Genomic DNA, 12,770 nt, shown 5'->3' on the forward strand with positions numbered 1-12,770 from the left:
TAAATAAAAGCTGATTCCAATCAATTTACTTAAATTCATTCTGAATTACCTCAGACTCTGTCTTTAACACATTCAATATTTATGCAATGCATCCTCATGAGTGTTTCAAATATATTGTCTGGAGATAGGATTGAAGCATCCAAAAATAATTAACACAGTGGGCAAAGACAACGAAATGACAAAACTGAAATAGAAGATGCAGATGTACAATCATTTTCAGCATGAAAAGTAACAATCAGTTGAGAGTAAATCTTTTTGGGCTGGAGAGCTGCAACTAGTAGCAGGACCGATGTTTGTGAGTTGCAGCATTTTATAAGAAGGACAGAAGCCAGGATCATCACTGGTTTATTATATGATCTGGGTACATTTATGTTTCTATAATTGATTAGAATTGTCCATGGAGAATGTTCTTTACTGCAATCCAAGGATTTCTTCAATGTTTCAGTTTCTCCAAAGGCCACTTGAAGGGTAATGTGTTTTTAGAGAAATGCATTTTCTAAAGTATCAGAAAATAAGACTGAGGTTTTATTGAGATGTCTGTATGATACTCACTGCTTCTAATATACTATCTTAGAAGCCAGCTGCATTTTTCTCCTCCTTATTTTTTGGCTAGAGTTAGGTTTCAGAAGTTGGACAAAATGGTATAAAAATAGTTACTTCTGAAAGAAAAAGCAAATATTTGCTTTTAAAAGGAAAGGGTTTAGGTTTTTACTGAATATACTTAAATTGATTTTCGTGCTTATACAAGCATGGGAGCAACGCAACTCCCAGGGAAATTGGACAGAGTGGGTATTGCTTGCAATATTAAGGAAAGTACATAAATGCTCTTAAGGAAATTTTAGAACTTACTTGAAAATATCATATCACTCTGGGTGCAATATGTCTTACAACCCAAACTCTTGGTCTAAGTGTGAGGTGCCCACAGCTCTTGCTCTCAAAAGCTGTTCTGCTTCCAGAATGGTCCCTGTTTCTGCTAATTTGGACATCAGAAATGACCCTGGCAAGGTTGTGAAGTGGTGAAGTTTGTCCTCAGAAGCTAGAAGGGGCAGAAATGAGGCAGTCAGACTTCTCCTCCACTGCCTGAGGCTTCTGTCTCCCCTTCACTATCTGTCAAAACATGTTCCCAGGAAGCATCCTCAGAAAAGTTCCACTGAAGTAATCCCCATTTCCCTACGCGTGCTGAGCTACAACTGAAAGTGTGCATGCATTTGCGTTTGGAGAGGTGGAAATACTGTAGCACAAAGGAATGGGACACAAGCACGTCCCTCTCTGGGCATAAAGATTTTATTGTTTCTGGTGGGAGTAGCAATGATGAGGTGGGCTCTTAGCCTATTGTTCGTTGACATATAAAATCAATCCTGCAGACGAGGTGATTTATAATTTATCACCTTAGACTTTCATTTACATCTCAGTTCCTCTTTATAGTGCCTTCTCATTTTCTAAGCATTTTCACATAAATGATTAGTTCAACAAAATTGGTAAAACACTTGCTGTGCCACAGTGATGAAGATGGCTGCCTTTCTTATGATGGAGCCAGGTACTCTGAGAGGAAGCACGGGCAGGTACTACCACTGTTCTGTAGGTGAGGAAATGGGAACAGAAGAGAGCTGATCAGATATATTGTCCTAAAATCTTCCAATATGGGGTTGATCACCAAATACAATACAGGGGTAAGAGGTAATGAAAGGAAAATAACAACAAAAACCCCAAAACCCGAACTGCTTCTCTTGATACAGCAAATGCAGTTTTCTTTCTAACCCATATCAATTCCTTCCAGATCTCTGGTAAAACTGTGTTGTGATAGGAAATAGAGCATATTTTCTGATGATACCCAGCTAAGTAACATAGGTAAAGATGCACATTCCTGGTATACTGCCCACAATTAGGCCATTTCTGTATTGTAATTAGACAAGCTTATTTGAAAGCTCAGTTGAAGTTACTGGCATTCTTTGTCAGAATGACTATCAGACATTTTCATGTGGATTCAATTTCAGATACTTGAAGTATGCAGTGACCCGTCTCTAGTGTGGAGTTGGGTGGAGAGACAGCTATGATGTTGAGGCAGATAATGCTTGGTTAATGAAGGTCTCCGTTGGTAGCCTGGCTAGGCATTATTTCATAAACGCGCTGTGAAGTTCTGTTGTTGTTGTTCCAATTCAAACTTTCCCTTCTGTAATTTAAGTCGATTTTATGTTTTGCTGGTCCACTTTGGTTAGAACTGACACATCCAAATGAACTTTTTCCCTGTAGACGGTTACTTTTAGAGAATATGCACCAATTCCGATGTATTGCCATGAAAAACTTCTGCAGAATCTCCCTTTTCTAATTGTCTTTGGTGTTTCACTTTCATGGCAGTCAGCATTACTCAGTGTTACTAGCCATCTCACTTGCAGGAATTATTTGGTTATTTCAGAAGCTCATTCTCCTCTGAAATGTTGGCACCTTCAAGGCTATTTGGGATAATGGGCCGTTGGCTGTAGGGAGCTCCTGAACTGGCGAGAGCCATCCACACCCTGCAAGGTGAAGTATTTTGATATCAAGAGCCAGCTGTGCTTGGATGAAAGTTCAGAAATAAAATTCATCTTAGATCAGCCCTGTGATCTTCAAATCATTAAAAACTGCTTCCAATATAACTGGAATCAAAGGGTACAATCATTCAAGTTGATTATACTTGCTTTCAGTGGACGAGCATGGCATCTATGGGATTTATTTAACAAGTGCAAATAAAATCAAGAACAGACAAATAATAAACTTAATAAGTAAGGAAACATGGGTTTGGGGATTCAAAGAACTTTTAATTAGAAGGAGGTGCTCTAATTCTTCTTAACCAAACGTGGATTGATTTACAGTCTATTATGTTCTCTAGGAAGTCTCCATAAGGAACTGCTTAATATTAGAGACACAGTATTACCCGTGAAAATTCAATCAAGTGCATTTAAAAAAATATTCTCTGAATTGCAGGCCAGTTGAAGAGTAACAATAAAAATTTAAGCATCTATTCAGATGTGGCTGTCAGGGCCCAAAGCTTGACCTTGGGTGGGACTAGACTCAACATCTGACTAGCACCCCAAGATCTTTCTCAAATTGGCATGCAAAAGACTTGGGAAAGCAACTCATGCAGCTCAATATCAAAAAAACAAAACACCCAATCCAAAAATGGGCAGAAGACCTAAATAGACATTTCTCCAAAGAAGATATGCAGATTGCCAACAAACACAAGAAAGAATGCTCAACATCGTTAATCATTAGAGAAACGCAAATCAAAACTACAATGAGATATCATCTCACACTGGTCAGAATGGCCATCATCAAAAAATCTAGATACAATAAATGCTGGAGAGGGTGTGGAGAAAAGGGAACACTCTTGCACTGTTGGTGGGAATGTAAATTGATACAGCCACTGTGGAGAACAGTATGGAGGTTCATTAATAAACTAAAAATAGAACTACCATATGACCCAGCAATCCCAATACTGGGCATATACCCTGAGAAAACCATAATTCAAAAAGAGTCATGTACCAAAATGTTCATTGCAGCTCTATTTACAATAGCCAGGACATGGAAGCAACCTAAGTGTCCATCAACAGATGAATGGATAAAGAAGATGTGGCACATGTATACAATGGAATATTACTCAGCCATAAAAAGGAAGGAAACTGAGTTATTTGTAGTGGTGGATGGACCTAGAGACTGTCATACAGAGTGAACTAAGTCAGAAAGAGAAAAACAAATACCATATGCTAACACATATATGAAATCTAAAAAAAAAAAAAAAAGGTCAGAACAACCTAGGGGCAAGACGAGAATAAAGATGCAGACCTACTAGAGAAGGGACTTGAGGATATGGGGAGGGGGAAGAGTAAGCTGGGACAAAGGGAGAGAGTGGCATGGACATATATACACTACCAAATGTAAAATAGCTAGCTAGTTGGAAGCAGCCCCATAGCACAGGGCGATCAGCTCGGTGCTTTGTGACCACCTAGAGGTGTGGGATAGGGAGGGTGGGAGGGAGATGCAAGAGGGAAAAGATATGGGGATATATGTAGATGTATAACTGATTCACTTTGTTATAAAGCAGAAACTGACACACCATTGTAAAGCAATTATACTCTAATAAAGATGTTAAAAAAAAGGGGGAAGAGGTTCAGGAAGAGGGGGGTGAGTGGGGGAGACATTCTGCAATGTATAAAGATAATAAGTGTTGATGCTTTACTTTTTACCAAAATATATATATTCCACCAAAAAAAAAAAAAAGACTTGGGAAGAAAGTGCAAAGAAGAATCTTTGAAATCTCATTTAAAGTCCTCAAATTTGAAGAACTTTATTTTTCAGAAATAGGATGGAATGCTCCACAAGAAAAAGTGAAAGAACTGAGCTTGAAACTGTGGAAATAACTCTTTCCAGAAGTCTCTGTCGCCATCCTCCATTACCAAAACAACAGGCTTTCGGGACAAGCTGGAATCAGCTACCATTCTGAGCATTTTTGAGGATCTTAAAATACTATAATTAGAACTCATTAAATTCAAATATTTTATCTTCTTGTGTCTCTTAGATTTAGAAATTAGATGCTGAAAGCAGAGAAAGAAAGCTAATCTAGAGGCTCAATATATATCTTTGAAGCCAAGTTCTATTTTGGTAATACTCCGTTGAAAGATTTAAAACTTAATTCAGGTTTTTCTTTGTAAGAAGCTAGTTCATGAAATAATGTTTGCCTACTCATTTGGAATTATTTCTGAAAGAGAGAAGTTATCAGTTCTTATTCTTTAAATGTATGGAGTTCCTGTTTGGGGATCCTTTCACTGTGAATCGTTAGCAGCAGTGATGGAGGAAAGAAAGGGGTCTGGTGAGAGAAGGGAGAACTAAAACTTCAGGCTAAAAAGGTTTTATGATAATTTGAAGTTTTAAAATACCTGTAATACCCAAGATCCACTGCTATATAAAAATATTCTGTAGTCATCGTCATCATAAAGCTACCAATTAGCTTAAGTATACCTCTCTTCTGTCGACAGGTGACATGAGGACCAGGCAAGTACTTGCTCTTGGTGAGTCTGAGAGTAGATGCCACCTCCAGAAGAGGAGGTGTCAACTGAAGTAGGTGTGTGGTATTTTAGAATCCATGCGTGTCTCTGTGTTCAAACAGTCATTCCGCAAGGATTTATCAAGCAGCTACCATGTGCCAGGCTATGTTGTAGGTCTTGGTTATGTAGCCCTGAACACAAGTGAGAAAAAACCCTTCCTGAAGCTTAATCAGGAAGCTTAGTTAGGAGAGACTAATAATGAACAAGTGTATATATATATTTTCTGGCTGCGCTTTGCGGCTCACGGGATCTCAGTTCCCTGACCATGGATCGAACCCGGGCCATGGCAGTGAAAATGCCGAGTCCTAACTATTGGACTGCTAGTGAATTCCCATAAATGAATATTTTTATAGTGGTGATAAGAACAATGGAGAAAATACAGGAAAGGGGGATGGGGGGATAGGTGAGCTTGGGTGGGTTGACATTTAAACTAAGATGGCTAGACCTGTGGGCGTCTGGAGAAAAAGCCAGGCTGATGGAGAAGCACGAGCCGAGGGCCATGGGATGTTCACCAAGCAGCACGGTGACCACTGTGGCTGGCGGGAAAACGGGAGTCAAGGATGACTCCAAGGTCTTTCCTCTGAGCAACTGGAGGAAATTGTGAAGTGTGTGTTTGGGAAGTATGTGTAGTTTTCTAAGGCTACTGGATTACTTCACTAGAAGGGAACGTCAAAATCCAAGGGAGAGACTCAATCTTGTTGGTATTTATTACCTGTTCCCCACCACAGGCATGGTTGCATACCCTTCCATCTCCACTGGTTCTTTGTTCTAATCTCAGAATTCCTTCTCATCTTCTCTGGTGCCTTCCCAAGGAATTCCACTGCATTCACTTAAAATTTGCAGTTCTTACCCTGTAATTCAAGGTAAGAGTTTACATACCTTTCCATCCTTCTTGTCTGTTTGTTCAGTCCCTTTCATGTCTCTGAAAATGCAGACCAATTGGACACACTGGGTTATCTCAGAACCTTTGTTAATGCTGTTCTACCCGAAAGGCTCTTCTTTCATCTCTGATCATCTTCATAACCATCTTCAAAACTCAGCCTAAATGTCCCTTCATGATTTTTCCAAATATTTCATTGCTGCAATGACTTCCTTTTGTTATAGTTATCTACATCTTCTTTTCGTCACCAGGCCACCTTGTCTAAGAGGAAGGACATGTTTCTGATTTGTGTGGATACCAGAGTACTCCACATCATACCTAGAATGAATATCTGACGGGGACTTCCATTATTTGGAGTTGATAAAATCCAGGGGACTATGAAATGGAATATGGAATTAAAAATGAAATACGGAATTGATCTGTGTTGGCACATGCCCTATATTACAGTGAACACTTAACACTAAAATTCTGGTCAGGTAATGAGTGAGGATAACATCGTAGACAAACAGCATTGGTTACTCATAGGAATAAGATGAACTTTTCCATCCAAGCACATCTTGCCTTACGAGTGTCTTCTGCAGCTTATTGTGAACTAATCACTTTCAATTTTAAAATTAATTTTAATTAGTCATGCTTTTTCTCTCAACGGATATAACAGAAATTCTTTCTTATTGCTTCTATGTCCTCTGCTGCATGTCCAGTGAAGTAGATCTCTCCCACCTCCCCAAAGTTGCCTGCTTTCTTTAAAAAAAAAAAAAAGAACGACGCTGATAAACATGAAGGCCATGAGTTGTTTCTCTTCAGGTTCCTGTATGGACTGGTAATTGTTTGTCTATATATCATCTTCATTTTCTTTTAATTTCACTCTAACAGTGCTTAGGTATGAATTGCAATTAGGAGATAAACTGCCAAGGGAAAGGCAGAAAGACCTCTTTATATGAAGTAAACTTCTGAGACTATAGCCCTTTGGACACCTCATGCCCACTGCACTCGGTGCGTTCACATTAGTTATTTAGATTTAATTTTGGGAAGTGAACGCCTGGTTCTCCCCATCCTACTTTTATTCCTCCTTCTCCCACCTTTTTCTTGGGTATGGAAAAGGAGGTACACACAAGCAATATGTTCCAGTTTCAGAAAAAGTTTTAAATTCCAGTACTTGCGGTGGTTACATTGGAAAGTCTTTTGAAATAATTGATCACAGGACCAGGAATAACTGAAATTTCTTTGCCAAGAACAGAATTTCATTTCACTAGAAAATGTATGTTATATGGATATGGAATCCAACGTTTTATTTGGAAAAAAAGTATTTTTCAAGATGGAAATTGTTTGGACATAGGGAAATTTCCTGTATCACAGGTGAAAACCTACCTGTAGGGGCTGAAAATTTTCTAGGTTTGCCTCAGGCCCACCCTGAAGAGCACAGAGACAAAGACTTGTACTATGTGGCCTGTATGAATTAGACTATACTTCTCTCCTTGTGTAAGTAAGTATTAAGAGAATGGAAGTGAAGTCTGGACAGAGAAGGAAAAGAAAAAAAGAACAGAAGAGTAAGAGGGGCTATAATGGAAAGGAGGCAGAGGGAATAAGTGAGTCAGGCTGTGTTGAAGTGGCACTCTAAATATTTTATTTCTACCAGTTACAGTATCTACATTTTCTAAGATCAGTATATTCTGTTTTCTTTTAAATCATCATTGGGCTCTGTAATGTAATTTTACATCATATATTATTAACATTTGTGACAATAAGAAATTCTTGAAATTACTTCCATATGTGATCAAAGTATAAATTTTGTGAACAAAACACAGTGTGTCACTGTACAGATTTATCTTATATATTTTATGCTGCAGGGTTAGAAATCTGGTATAACAAATCTTAACACTGTCACGCCCCTGTGCAGTTAGTTTTCCTTAAAAAAAGAGAAGCCGATGTTCTTGTAAACAGTACACTGTGAAAAGTAAGATTTGATAATTCCTAGGTATCATCTCAATATACACAAATTGAAAGATTCTCCTACGGGCGTAGTCATTTTACACATCAAGAGACCCATGGAGACAACGTTATAAAAGGCAACATTTGTTAAAAGGCCCCCGCAGCTGACTCTGCATTGCTCGAGTCAGAGCCGCAGCCACCGCCAGTTTCCGCAGTGCCTTGAGGTTGCAAGTTGATTCCTCCAAGGCAAACGTCAAGTAATTCGACTTTGTCCAGATGACTGAACAGTCAGGCTTCTCAACCACTTCTTTCAAGTGGATTGTTCGGGTCGGGTTACTTCACTTTGAGGTCAGTCAGGGCATCGGAGATCTCGTCGGCCTGTGCGGAAACACTGGCCGGCGTGACGTGGAGGTGGATGTCGTACTGCTGGTCCAGGCCAAGGTAGCAGTCGCTCATGAAATACAGTGTGTAGATATACCTAGAATATAAAAAAGGAACGAAAAGGTAAAACCACCGTTCTCATCACCGTTGCGGTTAATTCTTTTGGAACTCTGGTGGGGTAAGACTCTGCTTACCTTCCAGGTACTTCAGGAGTATAAAAAGAGATGGAGACAACATGATGATTTCGGACATATCCCACTCTTTTCAAAGCGATAAGTTCTCTCTTATCCACTTCTCCTAATATCAAAAACCATCCTTCATCTTTTGATTTGGGAAATCGAGGGGTGACTGCATGGCTGTCTTGCTTTCCCTGTAAACCAGGAAAAAAAAAGGAAAGATAAAGCATTACTAATGGCTAGATTTTCTATACCACTTGGCTGTGCTTAAAAGGCCACGCTGTCTTTCTTGGAGGCCATAAATCTAAGTATCTGGGATGTGTTTAGTTTTCAGGTTTGGTGTGTTTGATATGCTATCATCTACCTTTTTTCAAGATTCTCGAAGCACACTCTAGCCACACTACTTCGTGGCTCCATGAGAACAGAAAGCCCTCGAATCTTTCTCACACCATTCTTAGAAATGAAATTAATTCCCACTTGCAGATGAACAAACTGAGATACAAACATATCAACCAAGTCTTCCAAAATCTTATCTGCAAGAAATTGATACTGGGGGAAAAAAGTCAATCCAGGCTAGACTCTGGATCTTAGGATAATAAGCACTCTGTCACATAAACATCTTCCCCATCACCCAAGAATAAAGCTCACATGAAAAAGCACATATTCTAATACGGTGATATTAAAAAGTCCTTTCTCTGAGGAATGGGAAATTGTAAGCCAAACAATTTATAAAATATATTAATCAACATCATACAAGATTAACTATCACCATAATGACAACACTTGACGTCTTTATTTTAGATTGATTTTTTACAAAATCCAAGATTATTCTAGAGATTCCTTAAGACAACGATTTATGGTGTAAAATGTACTAATAATGACATGCTCTTAATCAGACTTCACTCAATATTCCAGAGAGAGTTGTTTCATTTAAGGCATTTTAAAAAGAGAGGTCAGAGAGCAATGTATTTTTACAGCACTTAGAAACAAAATTTTAGAGTTTCTCTAGCACAGTTAAAGCTAATGTTTAAGTACTAATACTATAGTAAAAAAAAAAAAAACCCTTATACTACAATATTGTCAGAAATGTTTGCAAAGGTCTCAAAATAAAGTTCTCTCTAATTAGCGCTCTCAACGTACCTTAGATACACCTCAGTACACTGTTTATCCAGGCACTATGATAAGCTGCTTGAGCAGCTCTTTGTTGAGACTGTGAGCCCCCTGAGGCTGGGGTACATTGTTTAGCTATTTGTGACAGGCCTCGCTTCTGTCAGCGTGTCTGCACATGGTAGGTGCAAAGAGAACAGGGACTTGAATCGGAGAACTCTGTGCTCCCAGCCTGCTCTCATATTTTCTGACTCTAGGACCTTGGCAAATTCCTATACTCCCCAAGTTCCATTATTCTGTAAAATGGGGAATTTTACGCCTCACACGGCAGCTATAAAAAAAAAAATCTTAGTTTTCTTTCTCATGATTGTATCGGTATGATTACTACTGCCTTTTCTTTTGTAAGTTGGGATATACTGTCATCTAAAAATGCTCATATTAAAGCCTCTGAAATGCCAGAGGCCAATCAGTTCATACTTACACTGACTGAGTTTTAGAATTAGAAATCTAATGAGATGGGACTTAAAGGCACAGTATTGAAAAGGTATTGTACCAACAGAAAGTTACTGACCATTTCGTGTGTGAAAACAGAGGGGACAGTATTAATGAACTACAACCTCACTCCTGAGGGCTAGTTCTAGATATGGGAAAGCCCCTGACTCCACTGAGCTAACGAAAAGGCAAATTCTTATTTCGATTATTATGGGCTAAAAAACAATCTGCCCACATGCTGTGTACTAATATTCTTAGAGGGCCCAATAATTATTTTTGGTGTCACAGGCAACAGAAAAGAGCACAGTAATTTAAAATAAAAATACCGCACATTTTTGGCCTGTACGAACGTCGACAAAGTTCCCTCATATGCATTCTAATGAAGGAAGCAGACAGATGTGGCAAGTGAGCCACGGGAAAGTCTAGCTAGCGTCTTCTTCATTTGGGGTGCTGGGCAGAAGTCTAGATTTTGAGATCCCTTCAGAGTCCTGAGTTTCTGGTGTAGGCGGCCTGGTGTAGGGCCAAAGAATCTGCACTCTTAAAGGTACTCCAGAAAATTCTGCTGAGCCTGCAGACCATACTTTGAGACCAGGACTCTAGGCATTATATTATTATGTCACGTGGGTATTCTGGGGTTGAGAAATGGCACATGAGGAGAACTGACTAACTGCAGAAGACTGACTCTTGCTGCTTAAGGCCAGTTGAGGAAGCGGGATTGGTGAAGGGCACGGACGCATTAGTAATATAAAAGACATGTGTGCTGGTGCGTGCTGGGATCTGGTGTGAAGCATTTGAGAATGGAAACCAAACACTATACCTTGTGGAACCCAAGGCTGACTCTCTGCAAGCTGACTTGAAGCACATACTCCTGATCAGCATGCAATCTGACCCATCTGTTGTCGTTGCGTTTGTCAGAAGTCACGGTCGTGATAGAGAGCTCATCGTGTCCTTCCGCTGAGTCATCCCACCAGCCTTTAACACTTAAGCCAACATCTATCACAGGCAAATGAGATAAGAAACTCCATGCCTGAATAAAAAAAGAGAAGATAAGGAGTGGTTAATGCAAAATGTAGTGAGCAACTAAGAAATAGTGAGCTTTTTAAAAAATCAACCTCTTTGTATTGAGATTAATTCTGGATTCAATGCAGTTGTAAGAAATAAAGCAGAGAGATCCTGTGCACCATTTCCCCAGTTTCCCCCAAGGGTAGCATTTTTCAAAACTAAAGTACAATATTAATACCAGTGATACAAGCCACAGCTCTTGTTCAGATTTCCTAGTTTTTCTTGTACTCATTTATTTGTGTGTAAAAATAGTGTGCTTTTAATCTTTGTGAAGTCCCTTTAAAAACACCTAAAGAAGTATTAATCATTACCTAAACTTGTGACCCCTTTCTTGTAAATCCCTTCTGGACATTGAGTGACTACTGACTACACTAAAAAATAAGTTTTAAAATAACTGTTGTTGAACTGGTTAGTTTTAGAGAAGCATTTAGTATAGCATTTATGTGACTTCTAAGGCAGAGAGCATTACTTGGGGATATAAAAGCAACTTGAAAAATGTTGTGATGCAATTGTTGATGTCAGTCAGTGTCATTCATTGATCATTTATTGTACAAAATGGGTTTTTCTTTTGCTCATAGTGCAAATTATTCTGAAAGGAAAACATTTCTATATGTTTGTATATATATCATAAGGAACCCTCTAAGTCTAGGGTTCTTTCTAGAAAGAAATATTTTATTTTGGCATTATCATATTGAGAATACCAATTTAAATGACACATATTAAAGGGGTAGAAAATATTTTACCAATTTTATTCCTGCTCTTTTAATTGAAAATATTTGTGAGAAATCAAAATGCAGATGGTAAGTGCTTATCAGTTTTTTTTTTGTTTGTTTGTTTCTTTTCTTTTTGCAGTACCCGTGTGGCCTCTCCCGCTGCGGAGCACAGGCTCCGGACGCGCAGGCTCAGCGGCCATGGCTCACGAGCCCAGCTGCTCCGCGGCATGTGGGATCTTCCCAGACCGGGGCACGAACCCGTGTCCCCTGCATCGGCAGGCGGAATCTCAACCACTGCTCCACCAGGGAAGCCCAGTTTTTTTTGTTTTTCTAAAATTTATTTTCTTTATTTTTTTGGCTGCGTCGGGTCTTAGTTGTGGCACATAGGATCTTCGCTGACGCATGCGGCTTCTCTCTAGTTGTGGCTTGCGGGTTTTCTCTCTCTCTCTTATTGAGGCACGTGAGCTCAGTAGCTGTGGTGTGTGGGCTTAGTTGCCCTGGGGCAGGTGGGATCCTAGTTCCCCGACCAGGGATCCCCTCCATTGGAAGGTGGATTCTTTACCACTGGACCACCGGGGAAGACCCTATCATTGTTGAATGAATGAATAAATGAATGAATTCCTAAGTCTATGGAAAAGATGTACAAAAATAAACCTTATGTCCTCAGATAACTAATTGTCATCTTTTTCTAACATTTATAAATATGTGGCAAATATCACTATCAGTCAAGGAAACTTCTCTATATATTGGCTGTTTTATCTGTTGTTACCTTCTAAGTTAGTTTTTAAAAGCACATGAATACTTTAATTTTGGTTTTCCTTGTACTTCTTTAATATATACTACAGGTTTCCTGATAGGCTTTGATTTCCTGTTTGCTAAGACTTTATTGCTGTTGAGTATACCACCTAATTGAAATGAAGAAGCCCTGATGAATCAAACTATCCCTTAGGAA

At 39.1% G+C, this 12,770-nt stretch overlaps 1 protein-coding gene across 1 annotated transcript in view; it reads right to left on the minus strand.

Annotated features, from left to right (window-relative positions):
- Positions 1 to 7,559: 7,559 nt before the first annotated feature.
- The window catches only part of ASCC3 (activating signal cointegrator 1 complex subunit 3), a 332,868-nt gene continuing 327,657 nt past the window's right edge, over positions 7,560 to 12,770 (minus strand). Inside the window, exons 40-42 of the mRNA XM_019929490.3 lie at positions 10,861 to 11,070; positions 8,463 to 8,638; positions 7,560 to 8,365 (exon numbers count right to left, since the gene is read on the minus strand). Of these exons, the coding sequence (XP_019785049.1) occupies positions 8,221 to 8,365; positions 8,463 to 8,638; positions 10,861 to 11,070 (531 nt within the window). The 3' untranslated portion in view covers positions 7,560 to 8,220. The remainder of the gene's footprint in view (positions 8,366 to 8,462; positions 8,639 to 10,860; positions 11,071 to 12,770) is intronic.

Source organism: Tursiops truncatus, chromosome 12, assembly GCF_011762595.2.
Source record: "Tursiops truncatus isolate mTurTru1 chromosome 12, mTurTru1.mat.Y, whole genome shotgun sequence".
NCBI classification, from domain to species: Eukaryota; Metazoa; Chordata; class Mammalia; order Artiodactyla; family Delphinidae; genus Tursiops; species Tursiops truncatus.